This window comes from Vanellus vanellus (genome assembly GCF_965231255.1).
Source record: "Vanellus vanellus genome assembly, chromosome: 6".
Lineage (NCBI taxonomy): Eukaryota > Metazoa > Chordata > Aves > Charadriiformes > Charadriidae > Vanellus > Vanellus vanellus.
Window position 1 is genome coordinate 27,775,651 of NC_138911.1, and position 22,289 is coordinate 27,797,939.

The 22,289-nt window shown below is 44.1% G+C and overlaps 1 protein-coding gene across 1 annotated transcript in view; it reads left to right on the forward strand.

The window, feature by feature from the left end:
• Window positions 1–226: 226 nt before the first annotated feature.
• Window positions 227–22,289, forward strand: part of LRP4 (LDL receptor related protein 4) — a gene marked incomplete at its 5' end in the record, with an annotated part of 81,255 nt that continues 59,192 nt past the window's right edge. The window contains one exon of the mRNA XM_082484830.1: window positions 227–311. Coding sequence (XP_082340956.1) covers window positions 227–311 — 85 coding nt within the window. The remainder of the gene's footprint in view (window positions 312–22,289) is intronic.

The window sequence follows — 22,289 nt, forward strand, 5'->3', positions numbered from 1 at the left end:
GCCGAAAGTTTGCGAAGTGGTTCGGCGCGGGGGGGAGCGGAGCGGGGCGGGGGCTGCCCCGGCGGGGCTCCTCCTCCGGGGCCGGGCTTGGGCCGGGCGGAGCGGGGAGCGAGCCCCCAGCCCCGGAGCTGCCGCGGCTGCGGAGGGAGCGAGCGGCGGCGGGGCCGGGGTGTTGAGCGCAGGAGGAGCCCGGGACGTCGCTGCGGGCGGCCCGGGCGCTGCCACCATGAGACGGCGCGGCGGGGGCTGCCTCTTGCCCGCGCCTCCGCAGCTCCTGCTGCTGCTGCTGGGAGCTCTTCTCCGTGCCAGAGGTAAGCGGCTGCCGCGGCGCCCTCTGCTCCGCGGCGGCGCGGGGGGCCCGGCCGCCGTCCCGGGCTCGGCGGCGGGGAGCTTTGCCCGGGCGGAGAGCTCTGCCCTGCCGCGCCGCTCACCTGCCCGCGCCCGCCGGGCGAGGAGCCCTGCCCTGGCCCGTCCCGCCGCAGGACAAAGGTCCGTGCCCCGTCCCGCGTCCGGACGCGGGGCTCTCGCCTTCCCCGTGCCCCGGCGCGGCGGGCCGGAGCCGGCGGTGTCCCCCGGCAGGCTGAGGCGCGGGTCCCGGGGTGGCGTTGCCCCTGGTCGGGCTGCGGCGGAGAGTCCCCGCCGCCCACGCGGCCGCTGCCCCCCGCGGAAGTTTGGCGGCGGCGGCGGGCGCGGGCTTTGTTCCCGCGGTGTGAGCGGCGGGCCGGGCCGGGGCGGGCGCGCAGGTTGCCTCGGAGGCTGCCGTGCCCGGCGTGTCGGGACAGCCGCCGCTCCGGAGCAGGAATGCAGCCGCGCACCCGCCGCGACGGGCCCCTTAAAGGTACAGCCTGGCTCCGCGGCGGCGCCCCGGGCTACCTGCCTCGCCTCGGCGGGGACTGGGAGTCCTCTCGCAGCGCCCCGGCGGAGTTGGAGCCAGGGCAGGAGTGGCACCAAAATTAGTGGCGAGGGGACGAGTTGGCGGCGGTCTTTGCGAGCAGGGAAGCAGTTCCATGAAGTCTCGCCGGTGAAAACTATTTGTGGTTGGTCTATCAACTGAAAAGCAATTGCTGTTTCATCCTCTTGTGTGGTAGTGCTTTATTTTATAAGTACGCCTGGTAGAGGAGAAAACATCTAAACGCTTTGTGGAATTGTTTATAAAGGGTTGGAAGGCTTTTGGGGGAGGGGTGCGGAGAGGAGATACGTACCTCATTTCTCTCTCTCCACTCTTTTGGCAGCTGCTGTATAATTTCACCCATCCGTTTTCTCATATGCTACTCTGAAATTACAGGAAGCATTTGCAGTAGTGCTGCTGACCTCCATCATTCTACAAGTATTGCCTCTGGGGCACAATCACATGGGGTTTGGGTTTCAAGTAATATTATTTCTCTTCTAACAAGAAACCTAATTGCAGGCAGCTTTGAAGAAGGTGCTAAACGAGCTTGGAAAGGCTGAGTAGAGGACTGCAGTTCTGTGTATCAGAAAATCTGCTTTTTAGAACACAGAAGTACTCTTAAGTTCCCAAGTGTCACACAGATACTTAGATGCAGTCTAGGAGTGAGAAGGATCTAAAGCACAGATCTTAGTGTAGGTGCAGATCTGGATGTGTTTTATTTTGGCTGTTACCCAGGTGCTCCTAGTTAATGTGTCTGGGCTGTTAACAGCCATGTGGGGGATGTCTGATTGTAAAGTGCAGGTTTGCTCGTAGGTGGTTTTGCCTTGATGTCTCCAGGACGCTTTTTATGGCAGTTTGTCTCTCTTTCAAGTAGTCCTCCCATCAGTGCACTTTCCTATAACCTCTTGTTAAATGAATGTAAGTTTATGATTGGATGCGCCGACTGCCTCCAGAGGTGAGTATCCTCTTTCCTTCATGGGAAGATACGCTTTGCAATAAGAACATGATTCCTGAGCAACATCTTTCCTATTTGAAGCACAGAAAAACATGAGGAGGTGTCAGGATTGAGGTGGCAGAGAAGATGCCAAAGTTTGTGATGAGTTGATGTTTCTCCCCTTAGCCTGAAATTTTTTACCGTTGTCCCTTAGAAGTATCTGCAGGGACAGTGTACAGCTTAACAGTCATAAAGCATTCACAGAACTCACAATGCCAAACAAATAAATTCTTACAAGCACTTGGTCATTTACCACAGTATCTCAGTACGGGAACAGGTAAAGCAAACAAGTTTGTAAGACTGACCTTTTTGACCCTCTTTTGGTGGATAATGGCAATTAAAACTGGAGAAGCCTGTGCCAAAAAAAAAAAAAAGTGTGTGTGTGGGGAGCCTGCAAGTATCTTGAGCTCTCAAAAAAGCCTGTTGCAGTTAAAAATGGGTATATAGAGAGAATTTAGAGCTAGTAGCCCGCACTGCTGGTGTGCAGTGTTGAAGAGGGGCCTGGTGTTATGATGGTCGGTGTTAGTATAAATATAGAATGTCATGGAACCTGTCTGGGTAATGTGCTTGCCATTCTGGCTCCTGGAGCTCTGCCAGAAAAATAGATGGCTAGTAGCAGAGCTTCACTCCCCAAACATCTTGACTACGTTTTAGAGGCACAAGCCTGAATGTGGTACCTCTATAGAAGTATAGTTTGCAGTGGGAATTGCGATCTCCACTACGAGTGATTGGCGTTTCTGTCCGTTCTACACTTTGCTAAGTGCAAAATGTCTGTTTTCCTGTTGTCAACTTGAAGCTGATAGTGTTCTGCTCCCTAGGTGTGCTGAGAGTCCCTGGGTTTGCTGTTGATCAGGTTGGATGATATTCACAGATCTTATGATCACCCTGAATTATCTTGACTGTTTCTTTTCGTCAGTGGTGAAGGCACTAACATCCCCAGTCTTCTAAAATAAAGAGTAAGATGCTGCAGGAGCTGACAAGTGGTGTTGGGTTTTTTGTTTTATTTTGTTCGGGTTTTTTTTTGTTTGGTTGGTTTTGGTTTGTTGTGTGGTTTTTTTTTTTTGTTTTTAAACCATTCTGTGTCTACTAAAACATGGTAGCATTAGTGGAAAAGCATAAAGCATAAATCTTCCAGTATGTAGTTAACATTATTGTTTCATTTATTTAGTGTAGATAAACAATTTTATTTTATATTCTCTTTCCAAAAGCTTTCAGTTGTGTGCTTTAGCACTGTTTTCTGCAATAGAGAATCCCTTCTTGCATCCTGGGAGTGTGGGTGTATGCAGCAACCAAATTAATAGGAGCTTGGTTACGTAAAGTTCTTGTGTTTCCAGAGTGTCTTGTGAACCTTGATGAGGGATATTCTGTTCATGTGGGCCACAAAATGGGATTTCAGAAAACTTGGAGCTGTTTCTCTGCATTCTGTTCATTGAAGTTACAGAAGAAAATGTGGTTGCGTGTAAACATCCAGTTGTTTGTAGTTCAAACCAGAAGGCAGTACGTGCTGTATGCTAACTAGAAAAAGAAATTGAAGTGATTTGTATTTTGGTTTTACTCCTTAAAAGCCTGTAGTTCTCCAGACTGGAGAAATTAACATTAAAAAATAATTAAAACATTCATTCTATGAGAATGATGTGTAGTCTGATAGTCCTCTTGAATCTTCCTACACTCTTGTGAAATAGGCAAATATTATCCTTGTTTTGTAAATGTGGGAAGCGAAGTAGAAATTGTCTTGCCCAAGGCCAACTCCATTTGCTGTAGAATGCAACTTACCATTGAACACAATAGCATATATGCTTCATAACACTTATAAAAGCTGATAAAGAGATGTTATCTTGAAAACCAGTCAAGGTTTTAAAAATAGGTTTAAAAAAAAGTGCACGGCCTACACCTTCGTTGAATCCCTCTGTTGCTTGTGACTCTTGTGGCTATTTCTCTTTTTAATACTACTTCTATTTCTCTTGCTGGTGATCAAAAGATTCATAAAACTGCAGAAATTTTACTGACCCTCCACTGGAAAGGGTGAGCTGCTAAGTAAGGTGGTGTTAAAAGAAACGTATAAGAAAAGTGGACACTGTTTCTCTAGCCCTCTGTTGTTTCCACCTTAGCTATTTGTGATGTTATCTCAAAGGGGTGTTACTTAGTTGGGTGATGTATAGCACACGCAGGCTTCAACTGACCATCTTTTAAGGTGTCTGGCTTTACCTGGTACAACATCCAAAGCTGGAGCTCTGGCATGCAGCAAACCCACTCCATTAATTGGCATACTGTATTTAGTGGCTGTCTGTGTTTCACACGAATCATGGCAGAGAACGCTAATTGTAATTGTTGTCCATGAATCTAATGGGCTTGATGATTAGGCTCTTGCTTTTTGTGCCTGTAGTGCCTGTGGTTCTTTGCCGTGGCTGTAATGTTAGGCATTACTTTTTTTTATGGGGTTTTGTTGTCTAGTCTGTGTGAAGACTGGGCACTGTAATACCTCTTGAATATCTTCTTTCTATATAGCCTTCCATGTAGATTTCCATAGGTAGTAACTATATGGATCATGGTGCTTGTGATTCTGTAGGCTCGTAGTTTATTCATGCTGTATATCTGGTCGCTCTGGGACTGTTACCTTGGGAGTATTTGGCTGCCATCCTGTTGTGGGTGAGTTCACGTTCAGGTTTTTCAGCTTTCCGGGCATTTTTTTTTTTTTTTTTTTGCCTCTGTTATGCAGAACTCCCTGTTAAATGCTGAAGTATCCCAGCCTGTGTATTTAGTCTGAGAGACTCTTGAGCTGCAGTCAGTGTTTCTGTGAGGAGCAGAACTCCTTCTCGGCTGTTGTGAGCCTAGATGAAAGGAGGCTCACTATTCAAGGGCATGAAAATAAGCTTTCATAAAGACTTCATTAACATCAAATGGATCTGATGTTTGTGGACTTTTGTCTTGCTAAATTGTGGATGACTGAAACTCTTCATATCAAGGAATTGTGTTTGTTGTTTAAAATAGAAGAAAAAGAAAAAAGGGCATTGACAGTCAGGAGCCTGATTCTGATGGTATGAGATACATGCCTACAGCAGGATGCTTAACGTTAGCACAACTTTAGGTCGTGCAAAGTAGTAACAGAAGCTTCTGTTTTTCATTAGGTTCTTCTTAGGTCATTAGATTTTTCTGTATTTAGCCACCAGTCAGCAAGTCACAACATTAAGATTAAGGGACAGTATTTATTGTATATGCACATTAAATGTTTGTACTGCAAATTGCAGTTTTGTCAAAAAGAGTGTGACATAAGACAGTGTAGACTCTTGTTTCTCAGGCTGTTGTATGTTAATAGCAACTTTCTGATGTTGCAATACTCAGAACTAAGAAGCAGTAGCTATTTCCCCTGAACGGGTTCGGATAAGAATAAAATTCACCTTCCTGTACTATAGCGATGAAGTTGTTTAAAGAAATGCTGTCTGGTGGAGCTTCCAGCAGAGAATGCGTTTGCCTGAAAATGGGTACCATATTCTGTAGTGTCAAGGTGAAGTTTTACTCCTGGAGTTAAATTTACCGGCAGTGATAAGTTATCATGACTCCAGGCAAGGGAGACCACTCTCCTGGCTGCCAGCGTGGTGACTTCCTCCATATGCCCTAGCAGGGCATAGTCTTCTGTGTCTCTTTGTTACTGCCTGACAGCCCCTCCCGGCTGCTGGAGCTTTCTGTTTCTATTGCATAGCAGCAGTTCTTTAATCAGAAATCTTGTTAGTATTCAAGGATAATTGATCCGACTCTCTGGTAGGGGGTGGGGACCCAGTCTTGCATCCTTCTCCTACTTGCCACCCCCAGTTTGACCCCTGTTGTCTCATTGTTTTCTCCTGTTAAGTTTGTGCCAGTGATGTGTGTGTGTGCTGTTTTTCCAAGCAGCCTGAAGTTGGCTGTAACCAAGAGCAGCAGTTAAATAGAGCCCGATTTCCCCGCTTCCTGGCGTTTAGTTGTTCGGCTCCATTTTCTGGTCTTCTGTGTTTTTGATTTGCAGAGAAGGAACTTACTTGGTGCCCCCGGGCATCTCTTAAACCCATTAGAACAAACTCCATTATTTCACTGTACTTAGAAATCCTCCTCCTTTAGTCCCAGCATCCATCAAAATAATGTATCCTCTGTAAGGCCCTCTGGAAAATGTTTAATAGGATCTTTTCAAACTCAAGGAGAGTTCCAGTTGGGAAGGGGGAGGGGAGAAGGCTAATGGAAGATCTGACTGTGACTTGCAGTAAGCCCAAACTTGGCCTGTATCAGCTCTCCCTTCACCTCCATGCCGAGGGAGTGCTGAACAGAGCAGATCCAACACTGGGATCAAAGCTAGAAACAAAAGGCTTTGGGAGAAAAATTTCCCGTCTGGCCAAGAGGCAGCCACACAAAGGTGGTGCATAATTTATCATTCGAGGTTTATTTCTGCTGTGCTCCTTCTGGAGAGGGAAGGAAAAAAGAAGCGACTCTCCTGCTGTTTCGAAGGGGATAAGTGATGGCTTTGGAGACTTGAGGCAGGAAGGGGCTATGGATACCATGGAAAAACTCTTTCAGTGCAGTCTGTGCACAGCTCCTCTCGTAGATATTATTTCTGTTGAGGGGGAGAATCTTATTCTTGCCTTTCGAAGTTTCAAAGAATGAGTACTTTTAACTTCTCTGGTCATTCCCAAGTCTCAGTGTATGGAGTGACACTGCTTTTGGCAAAATCAAGTTCTTTGAATTTCTGAGGTATTTTTCCTACCTTAAGGATCAGTCTAAGTGTTATGGTTCTTTGTAACATGGAGGAAGAGGCTACATTTGCCCCAAAGGGTTTGTAGTCTAAATTACACATCTGACAAGGATCAGGGATGTGATAATTTTAGTGGGATAGATAAGGCCCAATATTAAAATAGCATAGCTTTCTAATTAATTCTCCTTTAGCTTTGGTTTAATGGGAAAGGCTTCTGAAAGTTTTTCCTTCCAATCACTTCTTAGAACAAGGATAGAGAGGGGTTTTTGGGTAGGGGTTGGCATCAAAGACTACAGAAAGCTGGTAACTGGGGAAATAAGGATGAGGAAGCAGATGCAAGAGTAGTGTAAACCATGAGAAGAAGGAAAGGGGATATAGGAGTACAGATATTAACAGAAGCAAAGATAGGCATTTTGGAAATGAGAGCCAAGGACTTGAGTTGGCAAAGGAACAGAAGAGCCATGTAAGAAGATCCAAGTGGAGTAATTATATGGGATCTGATGGCAGAAAGAGTTGTTAATTAGGTAGTATAAAAGATGGAAATTTTGAAAGTGAAGGTGAGCATTGAGCAGAACTTAACTGCTGAGGCAGGGAAAGAAATATTTTAGTAACGCTTTAAAGGAGGATGTGGCAACTTGTTAGGAACCCTCAAGATTAGAGCCCCTGACCTAGTGGGGTGATTTTATGAAATATCAGGAGCTTAGCAGTGGGGGCAAAGGTGGAAAGGGAGGCTGATAGTGGTTAGATGGTAAGCCCAGGAGATGGAGGTGGTGGAGCTATCTGCAGAAGTGGAATGTGTGACTTGTCAGGCTTGGGAGCACATACAGCTGGAAGGATTTTTGAGTGGGATGTCAAGGAAGATATTTTTGAGGGCAGTCCTGTCTGGAAATGTGTATGAAATGGGAGGGAAAAGTTGAGGAGAGAAGCTAGGAGGTGGAGATGATTGCCTGGAAAAAGGTGTAAAGTAAGAATAGGAGATTACTCTGGGTTTGGAAAGGAGTCTGGGTACAGAAGCAACAAGACTGGTGGCAGAAAATAACACCTTTACTGGAAAAGGAGGCTACTTCTCTTCCTCTCTCCATTAAGAATTGCTATGTGAAGGAGTGAGTCACGAGTGAGAACTGTTAAAACATAAACATGTGATGCTCTGAGCCTTCTCTGAAAGGCTCATAAGCATTGTGTGACTATGCAAGAAGGTTCAAGGGAAATATGTGCTCTGCTCCTTTAGCCTGAATCTCCAGCTCTGTCAGTTCATTTGACTTGGTGACAGCTGGTAGTGTCTGGGAGAGGTTCTTGCCTAAGGTGCAGCTATTCACTGTAGCAAAACCGTGTCTCATGGGATTTAGGATTAGAATAAAATAAAGACACACCTTCGTATTTTTTTCTTTGTGCTCCCACCCAATTTTAGTTCTGAATTTCCATAACTGCTGAATAGTCAAATCCTTTCTTTGCAACTCTGAGGGCAGGGAAAAAAAATAAGAAGTCTCAGGATTGTAATTTCCTGCTTCTGTTCTGAGGTCCTGCGGATGAACCAGGAGGTGGGATAATCCTTTGAATTAAAATTGCATTTATTAAGAGCAGGCCAGTTTTACTACTGTCTTTTTGTGTGATTCAGAGTTTGCAACTTCTTTAGGCTTGACAAATTTAGGAAATGAGGTTTCTGAGATTGTATTCCTTTCACTGTCATTTTTGAAGCTTGTTTCTCTTGAAAAGCCTGAGTTTAGTTTCCTGCAGTTGAAGGACATGCCCCTAATTTGTGCTGCCTTTTTAAAAGGTCCTTGGTCAGCATAGTACCTATTAACATGAGGAAAAACATAATGGGTCTGGCTGTGAGAGAAAACTGGAGAGTTTGCGGCACGGGAAAGGGAGATAGATTGGGGGCTTTAATAGCCAAGAAGCAGGAGAGGATAGTCATTGGCAAATGGGAATGCTAGTGGGCTACCTGCATTTTTGTCATGGATTTCAAATAGAAGTATCCAGTGTCTAAATCTTAGAAAGCGTGATGTGGGAGTAGGTGGGAGACTATGTTGGGTCTCCTGACAAGGGCGCTCAGCATTGCTGTGCAAGTAGAACTAAGTTTAATACAAGGAAAGAACAGGTTGAATTGAGAGCTGAATCCATGCGCAGTCAAAGTGGTGAAGGGATTTTTCTTGGGCATTGACTTAGAAATGGGGAAGGACTGAATTGGGCTGGTTGGTGAGGATACTGCCCTTTGTTAGGACTTAGGGAAGGCTGCCTCTGGGTCTGACTTCTTAGTGAATGGCAGCTGTAAGAGGGTGTTGACTCATGAACAGCTGATTCATGAGCGGTTAAGATGCCTCCACCACAAGGGTGGTAAGCCCATGTGTTGTCCCAGTTCAAACTGTCACTACTTATGAATCAGCACCTTCTGTAGGCCTTTGTTCATTGCATTTTTGAGTGTAAGGAAGAATTCAGACCTGCAGTCAGCATTACTTTAAACAACAGAAGGCGTTTAGGCCTTTTGGGTGGTTTTGGTTTGGTGTTTTTTGTTTGAGCATTGTTGTTTTTTCTTCCCAGGCCCAGAGTTCTTTTATCTGTGGAGCAGGTGAATGCCCTGCCTGTGCCTCAACTCCCCTGGAAAGGCAGATTTGTCATCTTTGCATCTTTGGCAGTTAGGTTGAGTAATTTCTATGCTACCAGTACTCTAAAAGGAAAGAACAGCCTTGTTGATCCCTGCCTTCTGCAACTTTCCACTACAGACTTCTTTGACTTCAAGCAGTTCATCCACTCACAAGAGAAGCCCGTTGTTTCTCTTGAGTTTTCTCTTGTTTGTGACCTGCCTCCTGTGAACTGGAAGATGAGGAGCTGTAATCTTCTATTTCTCTTAGTGCAAATTCCAGACTGGAACAAAATAAGCTAATTCCTTATGTTAAGTTTTCCAGTCAATTGTCCCTAGAAAATGTTTTTGGTTGTTTTTTTTTTTTTTCATGCTTCCTTTCTTGCTTGTTATGGTTAGTTCTTCACCCACAAGTCTTCAGAAGTCTGGGAGCAAACATTGAAGCTGGAAAGGAATGTCTAAAAAAAAAAAAAAGGCATAATTCCTGTGATACTCTGTAGTAAATTTTTGTTGGTTGATTTTGCTGGAGAAGCAAACTCTTAATGGCAGTAATGTGTATGCTGGAGGAAGGAAAGAAGCTCAGATGATTAATTTCTTAGAAATGACCCATGAGCAATTTTTGTGCTGCAGATGCTTTAGAACAGACTGGCAGGGAAGTGGGGGTGGTGGGCACTTGCCTACTTTAAATGCTTGGCAAAGCCCCCTGTTAGCTTAATCGGGTATGTGAGGACAAATCTAATGCAGTTACAGTATAGAACTAATGGGATATACGGGGCAAATTAAACCTATGTACAATCTATCAGTTGTAGGGTAAAAATAAGCAGTACTCAGACAGAAGCCTTCGAGCAAGGAAGGGAGTGAGGCAGAGATGACATCTTTGGTATGTACATCTTGACTTACCGCTCAGGCAAAGCAGTCTCTGAGCTCAGGCTTCCGATTAAGTGACTGGGACAGCTGCCAAAACACCTACGTTTGCTAGCTAATACACTGCAGTGCATTGGTCCTGCAGGTTAATCTGGGAAAGGTGTGGAGCGATATCTGGGGTTTTTTGGGGCTCTTTCTTGAACAATGTCGTAACAACATGCTTTGCATCCTGTATGTCAAGATCTAAAAAATAAATGTGGTGGGGATGCTAAAACTGCCTATTGAAGTGTTGTGAGGAAAGAGGGCCATCCAGTTATGCCATAGAAGACCAGATATGCCTAGGGAGCCAGCTTTTCTGACCTTGTGGGCTGCATACCAAAGTCTTAAAGGTATGTGCTGTATGGCTCTGTGCCCTTTAGAGAGAAGCAGAAGGGGAGTGGCACACAGGAGGGAAATGACAGTAACTCCATAAAGAGAGAATTATCCTGTTGCAGGACAGGGCTGGGCTGAGGTGGGCATGCAGCAAGGTCCCTCTACAGCCCCGCAACTGACCAGCCTCAGGAGCCCTTGCATGCTTAAGGCTCTGTGTCATTGTGGCTGTGCTGGCTGTGTAGTGGCCTTAGCAAGTAGGACACACTTCAACTACTCAAACCATGAGAACTGAATGTAATGCTGAGATTTTTATGCTATGTATAGTATTTGATGGCAAATTAAACACTTGATTCCCACAAGAATTAATTACAGAGCTCTGTATGTTCTTACATTGTAACCAAAGCAAAACTTTTATTTTCAGATGTGCAAAGACATGATAGAACTAAATCTGTGAAATCTACGTAGTGATGGCTACAGAGTAGAACTGGAAGTATTTCCATTGCTGATGTTTGCATAAAAAGACTTGGTTTTGGTGCTATATCAGCCAAAGCAGCAAAAGCTGTCTCCACCTAAAAGTGCTAGAGAACTGTAGACTGAAACCAAATGAAAAACTGTCCATTGCTACGAAAACATTGTTTCTGGGATTTGGCACTCCTTTTGAGGCTAATGAAGCAAATAACTTAATCCAAAATCCATCTGTTTGAGAAATTAGTCTGAATCTAAACCAGAATACAAGTTTCTGTAACAAAAAAAACTCCAAACCTGCTAGCCAACTAGACTGCCACAAGTTATTGCGCAAAGTTATTATGCTGGCAGATAATACCAAATGAAATGTGCAAAATCAAGTCGGACTCTTACCAAATGCTGTACTGGCATGTGCAACTTTGAATTGGATACAGAGAGAACACCATAAATCAAACAGTAAATGTCTGGGAAAGAGAAATAAAAGGAGAGACTGAGAAGAAAATCTTCTAATCCTGTGAGTAAAATATAAAAGAAGATTAGAGAGAGCAAGAAAACGCTTATCTTACTAGAAATAAAACATTATTCCTTGGAATATTTTCATTTCTATCGTTGGACTCCATGCCATGTAGCCTTCTCTGTTGAGATCTCTGTGGAGGCAAGCACTTCATGTGTTGAATCCCCTTCTGGGAGAAACTCAAGTGTGCTCTCTTACATGTGGGTAACACTTGCAGAGCTTGTTTTGCCAATAAAAGTGCCTTTGAATTGACTGTGGTGGGATGTGGTGCAAGTTCTGATGCAACATGAGGCTCTTTGTAAGTGCAGATTTTGATGAGAACTCGTCTCTGAAATCTCTAGTAATTTTGTTTTCTTGTTGCTGTTGTGAATTGGCTCCTTCCTTTCTGTGGTCCATTGTTGTATGGTTGATGTTTGAAAATAAAATGTCTTCCATCTGGTTAAGAAATTTGATTTATCCTTGGAGGCCTGAACTACTGCCTTTGCTAGTAGGAAATAAACAGTGTTCCAACTGTCCCTAATTATCACCCACTTGCCTTCCTGCAGATCCATGTCTCTTGCAAGGGCACTAGAAGACATGACTTATGGATCATGAAATGAATTTTTCCTGTCCTCTGTTCCTTCATCTCTATCGACTTAGTCCTCTTTTCCTGTTTAAACTTTGTAAATTAAACATACTACTTGGAACGATTAAACAGTGGGCTGGACAGTAGAGACGTGGCTTGCCTGGAACACAGTCAGTGGCTTGTTTCAGGGGACACTAGGAACGTAGCTGCAAATGACTTCTAAGGGCATGTTACTGATTTGGAGTAGGGTTTAATACACTCTTACTTTATGGGAAACATTGTCTTCAAAATACAGTTTTAGAGTAATATAAAGCCCATGTTTTGGAATATCAGAATGAGAGGAATTTTTGTTCCTGCTGCCTTTTGCTTTCAGTAAACTTGATATCTCTTGAGAGAGTAATTTTTTTAGTGGTGGTGCTAGGATGTTGTCACTGCTGAGGATCGTTCTCTGCCTGTGCTATATGTGGCTTGGCCTCCTGCTGCAGGGCTTCCTTGATGCCCAGGGTGCGGTTTCAGGTTACTCCTCAACTAGTATAACCCATGGGTTGCACCACAGTAACCGTTTCTCCCCCTTGTCCCTTTGATAGGTCTGGATGAATCAGTTCACCGTGTTGAGCTGTCAGGGAGCTGACCTGCAGAATGGTGAAACCAGTGACACCGTGGGTTGTGTGGTGTTGGCAAGCTGAAGGGAATAGCTCTTCAGCGAGCTGATCCCTATAGACTGGATGGAAGGATGGAGTGAGGCAAGACCAACCTTTTTTTGTTGTTTTTATTTGGCACTGGCTTGCTGCTACTTCGCTTTGCCTTAACAGTAATTTGGAAAGACTTATCCTGGAAACAAGGGAAGGTGAGAATTCAAGCCCAAGGTTCAGTTTCTGTGGCTCATGTAAGCATAGGCCTCTTTATTGTATTGTACTTGTATGACAGTCTTAGTACTGTATTAGTGTCGAAGTGTGGTGAAAGATCAACCTATAGATGTTACAACTGGTGCAGTGCATTAATTGGTGATGCCTTTTGTGGTGGAAACGTCTATTAATTAAGACTGAAAGCAAACATCTTGTTTTACTTGGGCTAACACAGACTTATGTTCTGAGTTGTTGCCAGAGAAATTGTTTGTCTAAATATGAAAAGGTTTATCCCTTTGCTAGCGCCTTGACTCTTCTTCCTTAATCTTGCCTTTTAAATGACTGATGTCTGGCAAAGAGGTTTTTATTTTTTTTGACCCTTATTTGCAGACTCTGGATCCAAGCTTTGCCTGCTCTCCCCACCCCTCACCACTCATGCAGTGGTGTGTTGTGGTTTGACAAGCCTGGCCTGAGCACACACACAAAAGGAGGCACAATCCCACCGTCCTCCAGAGTTGATGCAGAAATGGCAGCGCTGATGCTAAATGTCTGGTTAGTCAAAGGAAGACAGAACTAGCTGTTTGGAAGCATAAGCTGCCTAAATGGCCATTCCTGTTCTCCCTGAATGAATATGTGGCAGGCTGAAGGGGAAAGATCTACATAGGCTGAATCTCACACATGAATTGTCAATTGGATCATGTAAAGGTTCACTCTAATGGAAATCAGAGCTTCACAGTGTTACATGCAGTGTGTGAGTACAATAAGGACAGTCCATACTCTGAAGAGTTCATAATTTCTACATGTAATAATTGACAAATGTATTGAATAACAGGAGAAAAAATCACAATGAAATACTGATTAACACAGTAAATAGGGATTTCCACTTTTGCCTTGTAGTCTGTGTGTTCGTACTCCTTGTCCTGTCCTTTCCATCCCCAAAATGTCTTTCTGTTGAAGCTGCCTGCCTTTTTCTTTTTTTTTTTTTTTCCCCTCTGACATGCTGCGTGCATCATTATCACAATTAAAAAGATGCATTTGTTGTGTCTGGGGTCTGATACTGGGAGAGTGAAAATTCTTCTCGGATGTAATGCCCTTCTAAGAGGGTCTAGTTGCTGGTTTTGTCCTAGATAGTGCATGTTCCTGTTATCTGCCAGCATGTCCAATAAATGGTTAGTATCAGCCTAATGAAGGGTATCATATCTGAACACAGCTCACAAAGGTCTCTTCTGCCTCTACCTCTTCTACCCTCTTCCCTATCCTGACTGTAGCAGATCTTACGATGGATTGCAAATGGATATTTAACCATGTAACCACAAAGGTCAAGAAATTTGAGAACAGAAGCGTAACTTGGACTTGGTTAGAAATCCAAGTGTTAAAACCTGAATTCCTGACTTGGGATAGTTTAGCTGTGGCCAACTTTGAATAATTATTGAATGTTCCTTTTTGCTGCTTTGTAGCAGCAAGCTAAATTGCTGGGTAGAATTCTGTAAAAACGCAATTGGCTTCAGTGGCTGTGTTTACTCAGTAGCTTAAGTGTTTTTCCCCATAACGTTTGGAGATCATCTGTACAGAACTTTGGGAGTGTCCTCTTTGCAAGCTGTGACATAAAGGTTCCCTATGATTGTTAGGCCAGGTGTGCTAATGGCTAGGTATCTTTTCTTTTTCTTTTTTTTTTTTTCTTTTTTTTTTTTTTTTCTGAGGATAGTCAACAACTTGGTTTTGGAGTCTACAGACTTTTTTCTTGCAAGGGTAAAGAACCACGGTGACTGGTTGCTTAAGAGCTGTTTTATTCTGCATACTGAAGTCAGTGAATTTTTCCCAGATTAGAATGTTACATTTTTTAAATATTTGGTGTACTCAAGTGTAGAATGATCTAACTCACCATGTTTATGCCTTTTCATAGGAGTTTTCAGCACAGTAGCATGCATATTCTACTTCTAAATGTCCAAACACTTGGTAAACAGACTGTAAGAAGAAAATAACTCTTGAGCCACTGTAGTAAATATGTCTGTAAAGTCTTGAACAGGAAATGACCCCAACTACTGTCAGTTTGGCTCTGAGGTCATGATTCTGTAAGCAACGAAGCAAAGGGAGGAATCAAACTGGGCTGGGTGAGTAGTTGGAAGATCCTTCAAATTTGCATCTTTTCACTGCTCATTGCCTACTGGACCTCTTTCCCTGATCTGCTTTTTACCAGGCTGCACAAAGCTGTGCTGGGTCATGGGACTGGGAGTAGAGGAAGGAGAGCTAGGAGCTCTTTAAGCTAGCACTACTGATGAGTAAGAAATGACAGTCTTGAAGTTTCTTTCCCATTTTCAGCAAGTATCAGTGTGTTTCTGGAGGACCTGAGAGCTGTGTTACCACTTAAGCGTAGTCAAATCAAGGCTGCTTCCTATCCTTTGCTTATTGTACACAGAAGAGCATTTGTTTTGGGACGCTATCTGGCAAAGAAATCAAGAAACTAGGTTATAGCATGAAGGGCAGAAGATTGTATCTTCCCCATGGAAAACAGTCATGCTCTTCTCAGGACTTGATATCTAAATCATCTTGTATGTATTTCAGTTTGCCAAGTGTTTTTGCAGTTATAAAGAGGGACATGGGAACAATTTCCAGAATGCTGTTGCTATTTGTAATTCCACGTTGTTTGATAGCATACAATAAAAAATGGAGGGAGGGGAATGAACCTCTAAGCACACTTCTCAGAATCTGGAATTAATGGACCACATTCAACCTTGGAATAAAGGACCAGGAAGTGGGAAAGCTAACTGAGCTCAACCTCTGAGGTTGAGATGTATGCTATCATGACCGTAATGGTGTGTAGCTTAGCGGCATACTGTGACTTCAGTAGATCTGATCTTGACTCATCAAGGCTTGTTGGCTGAAGGTCCAAATGTACCAGATGTTCTTACTTAGAAAATGATCTGTAGGAATAAATGTTATGTTCTTGCAGTGTCTGGGAATGGCAGTGTATGGTACCAGAAATATTTAGCAAATTTAGTCAAGATACAAACTGCACACTAAGGCTGTTTTCCCCACCACAGAAATCCTTTTATTTTTTTCTGACTGAAAAAAGTAATTTTACTGCACAGCCATTAAAATGGATTACTACCTAACTCTTCCACTTAGTAGTGGAACAAGAGGAAAAAAGTCTGTGTTCAACTGAAAAAAAAACTCCCAGGAACTTCTCAAGGTAGATTGTAATTACTGGAGATAAAATTCTGCTATGAATAGAAGTGACTAGATGAGTAGCCCTGTATTCTGCTGCATCTTTACTGCTATCCAGTCATTTTAGGTAGCATTTATAGCACTGATGGGCTTGGGTCGTTCTTTGATCAGAGGAAGTAGTCTATACTTGGCTGAATAACATCAGTTCTTGCAATGCCCACAAATTGCCTCAAAAGCTTGATTCAACTTGATTTGTCTGCTGCACCCGACTCCCCAAGGTACAGTGGAATAACAGAAGGAAAATGGCTCTTGAGTCATCACACTAAATGCATCTGTAAGACTGAACAGAAGACGCCACACTGTCATGTCATGGTTTTTGGCCCTGAGATCATGGTTCTAGCAAAAGGCAGTATGCCTGCATGTAGGGTGAACTTTTCCTCTGTAGGCAGCAAAGTTTAAAAGGCTTTTAAAAAGCATCAAAAATTCTTCTTCCAGGGCTGAATGATGTGTCTGCTGGAATGATTTGTGGGCTTTGTGAGGAATCTGTATCTTTTATTTAGATAGGCACTTCAGATCCTGGAACTTGGTCCAGGAAGTAGTACCAGAAGCAATTCTTAATAATACTGTTAATACAGGCTCTTCTCATGAGAAAAATCTGCAGGCGTGTTTAGCCTGCTTTTGTATGGAAGCAATGGTTATTTCAATATGTGTGCATATCTTCTCACCCAAAAAACTGGTCCCAGAGAATAAAAGTTTCATGAAAATAGGCAGCACAATAAAGGGAAGGCATCACAGAAGCGACTTGGCTGTGGGTGAAGATTCCTCGTGAGTTTGCATTTTGTTAGACATGAAAGAATCCCCTCCCTCGCTCCATTTGGCAACAGATGCACCAGAATTGTCTACTAGAGATGAATCCATCTGAAACTGGCTTTGTTAATTCTGCTTCTCATGTAGCTATTGAGATTAATCAGGTGTGCAAGTTGGAGTTTTGCTGGACATAAGCCTATTTCCAGGTTCTCAAGTTGTGGCAGTGGTTCAAGCAGTTAGTTCACCAAACTCAGGGGATATTTAGTCCTCTCTCGTTAGGAGGCAGAAGTCTTCAATGGGCTTTAGTTGGGTTGCGCTCTAGGACTGCTGAAAAACTTTGGGTGATTTAGGATGTGGCTGCTTGGCTGCAGAGTGGTATTTCTGATGAGGAGCATGTTAAACTTGTGTTCTGAGCTAACTGGCTGCTGGCTGGTTCTCAAAGACAAATGAGAGATTTGGGGTGGGGGTTTGCGTTTGTGGTTTTTTTGTTTGTTTGTTTAAAGTCGTGAAATTTTTGGGCTGGATTTTCTCTGTTAAGGCTTTGATATTGTGCTCATCCCCATCTTAAGGGTCCGTGGAGGCTGTGCTCTCTTGTATAGCAAGAAATTTTAACTAGGATATCTGAAATAACTACTGCTCCCTATGCCTCTGAATGGCTGAATGCGAGGTAAAATATTGCTGAATTTCACAGTTTACAGCCTGGCAACTTCCATTTATTTTACCACGCTGGATTATAAGCTGGTGCTTTAGGAGCTGCACGCAACTGTCCTGAGGTCATATTTTGCCAGATAAGATCCTCTGGATTGCTGGGTCTAGTCTGATTGAACTGGAAGGAGGCTGCAGGCGCGATGCTCTTTTCCCTCTGGAGACTTGAGTCTCTTGGTCTTCGGGCCTGTGTGCTTCAGCCTTAACCTGGCCAGGGTGGAAGCTAGCTGAAGGGTTTTGCTGAGGGCAGGGAAAGGAAGGAAAGATGTCCTAAGTGCTCCCAAACCTCCAAATGTCCTCAGTGTCTTGGAGCACAAGAGAGATATTTTATAATGCAAGTTGAACCAGTTCTGATGGTCTTTCCTTATTAGTTACATCAGAAAGGCCAAGGATCTTTACTACTTCTACTGATTTTTTTTTTTCTTTCTTTTTTTTTTGTTTTCTGCCCCCTGCCCCCCCCCCCCCCCCCCCTTTGTCTTGCTTTCAGTTCACCCATCTGCATCTGGTCTTGCCCAGGCAGCTGCTGCTCTATTTGTATGTTCCCTGGGGGAGCTCTGGTTCTCCTTTAAGATCTCCTGTTGCTTTGGGAATTCACCTTTTAGACATGGTGTTTCATTAGCCTCTCTCATTTATTTGGTACTGTGAGAAAAGATTTCCCCTCCCAAAAAGCAGAAGAACGAGTTTCCAGCAGCATCTGCTTGAGAGAAGAGTGTCTCTATGTAAATAGAGCAGGTTTAAAAGCCTCCTGCTATTGGCAAAGGAGTGGCTGGGGAGTTTTTGAAGGAATATTGTTCGACCGAGTTGGCACTAGAAGGCCCTTTGGAGACGAGGGCTGAAGAATTCCTTCCCGCTCTTTCTCGCCTGGGGAAGGCTTGCAAGCCAGTGAGCGGTTGCAGTGCCCCTGTGCACCGTTGTCCTCCTCCGCTGCCTTGGTCTCAGCACAGTCACTCCTTTTGTTGCTGCTCATTACAGAAAAAGAGCTGTTCAGGAGTTTTCGACCCATTGGGTTCTGCGTTTCCTCGTGTTTGCCGCCCCTCTCCCCTGCCGGGCGTTGTGGGAGAGTCCTCCCCTCTGCAGGCGATGGTGGGAACGGCCCCAGCCTCACTTATCACCAGTGACAAATCAATGGCAGCCTTCAGAAAGCTGGCCCCCAGGATTCCCGCTCGGCCCAGCTTTGGAGCAGTGGGAGGCTTCCCTGGCGGATAAAGGACTCCTTGCAGCTCTGACTTGTTGCCTTAAATCTAACTGGGGAAACCTTTTCATTCTCTTCAGCAGCGGCCCCCTCCCCTCTCGATTTGTCTTGGGGAAGGTGGCGGCTGGCGGAAGGGGGGCACTTGTGGAGGCGGGGGATACAGGAGTGGGGGAGCATTGGGGTTTGTAACGGTTTTTCTGTTTCCCTTTCACAATAGTCTGGCTAGCGCATGCAGAGCTGGGCTCACAAAGCCTCCCCGAAGCTCCCGAAGTCCCGCAGGGCTCTTCACAGTGCAAGTTTGCTGTGTGTATTCCTACCAACAATACAGCTGAGTCTAGCAACAGGCTCCAGCTTTGGGCAAATATTTCTACAGCTTTTCCTTAATCGCTTTTGAGGGGAAGAGGGTGAGATCAGTTTGAGAGGTGGGAGGGGGAAAGAAAACTTGTATATGTGAGAGAGAGAAAAATAGAGATGGGTGAAGGGATTTATCTCTGGCTTCTGTGGTCCAGGCTTCTAAAGGGAGCCTTTGTGAGCATTCAGCTAGAGAGGGTTTGGGGGACATCAGTGTTGGATCTGAGGGAGCAGGGAGATTCAGGCAGACAACACATAATGGTTTGGGCTCAGCCAGTCTCCTTTTTTTTTTTTTTTTTTTTTTCTCGTTTTTCTTTTAGTAGGAGATAATAACTGACAAGCCCGTTGTGGGTAGTTTCATCCAAAGCATTGGTGTAGGCTGAAAACATGGCCTTTTCTTGTGCTAAGTATGTCTAGCTTATCTCTGCTTAACTGTTCTGTATGTGTTTATGCTTGACTTCATGTTTCTTCTACTACCTGTGAATTGTCTCTTAGTTTCTAGTTTATTTAATCTGGGTCCCAGCTCCAGATGTGGAAGAAATCAGAGAAGTGATGTCTCTTTAAAGCAAAAAATTGCAACTTGAATGTCTGATAGGTTTTGGCCTTGGGAGTTCCTCGAGCCCATTACTTTAGTCCTGGGATAGTCAGGTAAGCTCACATCTGTCCCCCATTTCTAAAGCTGCAGTGGAGTCATCTTAACAGCACAGAACTGCTCGATTGTGTCAAGAGGGGATCATATGAGTCCACTTCTCTCTGACATTATGGGGAAAAAGTAACTAGGCCACCTCCTTTAAACATTCCTTTCCATTGGTTCAGGGCTGGCAGCAAGCTTGGCATGCCCACAGTTTGGGGCTAAATTCTTACATTCGCTAAGCTGTGTTGTACATGTTATCTGCTGTGTATTAAAGATTAAAATGTCTTCTTAGACCTGATGCTTTTGTTATAGTAGGAATGATGCCAGAAGCATCATCTTAGTTCCAGATGTATCAGGTCAGAAATTAAATTTGGGCAGGAGATGCTTACCTGTGTCGGTATTCTCCCAGAGCAGGGAGTACTCTTGCACTAAGGTCATAGTTCCACAGATGCTTTACACTGAACGTAATTAGGGGCCGCACATATGGAGAAAGGACTTCCTGAACTATCTGGCCAAGGCCTGGCTCATCTTCCATTTCCAGTCAGTTAAATCGCAGCAAAATTTCCAAATTGAATCCAGTCTCCAAACGATTGCTAGAATTTAGTAAGTAAAGGCTTACTCTGTGTCAGTGCTTGAGACAATATGCAGGATGGGGGAAGGCAACGCTGCTGTGCTGTGGTAAAGCTTGCAGTTCTTAGCATGGATATAGCCAATGCTTTTAAATAATGGACATCCTTGCCTCTCATTTGGCTATGATGGTAGAAAAGAGTCCTTCTTTGTAGGAAGAAATTACTAGTATGCCAAATACAGACCGGAGTCAAAAGAATGTACATCACAGACTATGGAGATTTTTGAGCATCATTATCCTCACTGGCATCTGGTGACTGCCCATTTCTTCTGTATTATTCATGATATAATATTTCTAGAAGCATTCTATCCTTAGAGCATCACAACTACAAGCGAGGCAAGGTTTGAAGGGAGAGAGAACAACTTTAGTTAAACCAACTAATATGGCCAGAAAAACAGACAAGCTTTTGGGACCAGTTTCTCCTGAGAGCTAAAATAGAAACCCAAGTCTTTAAATTAAGTGTAAGTTGAAAACAGTTGCTTTGAGTTAGTTGCTTGACTGTGTTAGTGAATTAGAAATTTGAGAGAAGGCTCCTGATACCTCTGGAGCAGAAGGGAATGATGTGTGGGAAAGGAGGGGTGCTGTAGGGGCCGAGCCTACCCTAATCCCTACCTGATTTTTCTCTTTCAGATGATTAAAGTTTGACCAGTTTCTAACTTCTCCCTCAAGTTTCAGCCTGGAGAGTTGCTGCTTAAAAGTGTCTGTGAAACTTCAGTTAGAAATGATTCGGTGAGCTTAGAGAAATAAGGGTAGAGAGAAAATGTTTTTGGTTTGGGTTGTTCTCCCACTCCTCACCCCTAATGTTTAAAATCTTGCCATAGTACAGAAAAGCTTAAGAATGCGTGCTCCAGAAATACAAAAAAGCAGAAGGGGCTTAAAGATTCTTTGATTTCTCTGAAATTCACCCATACATGGTGGAGTTGTAAATGTTTGAAAAATGGTACTCGTATGTGCTGAGTAGGAGTTCAGAAGCCTGACTCTCTGTGATGGACATTGACTGTCCAGCGTCAGGCTTGAGTTGAACGGGAGCTCTGCTCCAATTATTCCCCCAAGTGAAGGGGCTGCAGAGGAACTTTAGTCTAGAAAACACCTTCTGCCCACTGGGCAGAGTGCTCCTTTGCAGGCCCACAGGTGGTGAGGAGGAGGAGAAGGCAGCTACAGAAGGCTGCTTCTGTGTGGTACGATGCAGTATTGAAGACTGTGTTGCAATGCAAGAAATAACACGGAGTCCTCTATGGAGCTGAGTCTGTCATCCCACAAGGCTGTAAAGTGGGTGTGCAAACCCAGTGCAGCTGTGTGATGCCAAACACTGAATAGTATAAGCTGTCTGCCTGTTTAGATTCTTCCAGGTAATTTTGAAGGGTTAAATTTTTTCTAGCTCTTTTCCATCTGTATGGCTTAGCTGCTCTTTTGCAATTAGCTTGCACCTGACTTAAACTTGGGGATGTGTACTCAGCGGGAATGGAGAGAAAGGTGACTGTGTTTGCTCCTGATTTGGATCAGGTTTGAATTCTGGGCATTTCTCAGGGGAATAAAGAAACAGGAAGAGAAAAATTTAGGAGGAAATAGTAGCAGAAGAGAACTGGATTTCTGGAAGCAGAGAAGGTTGTTAAGAGACAGTAAAGGGATGAGGGAATGTGGGCAGGTGGAAGGTGGGTTCTGGGTAGCAGGTGTGAGATGGGAGACTCTGCCTTGTGCTCTCTTTTGCTACACCTATCCTGTCCCTCTTGCTCCCAAGTCCCACTTCTCTGTAGTGGCTCACCCACAAAGCAAGTTGTGTCTTTCAGGTTCTTTTCTGTTGCCTGTCCTTTTTCTTAGGAAAAAAGGGACTTACAAGTTTGAGAGGCCTGAGGCTGATCTGTTTGGCACAGTGTCTTACTTTTATACTACCTGTGTTGCTCTGCTTTCCTTCTCTTGTGTTTTACGAGCATCTAACACTTCTGCAAACCATTCCTTGGCTCTTCAGGTTATATACCTAGGAACAGAGGTTTCTGGCTTGGGACTCTG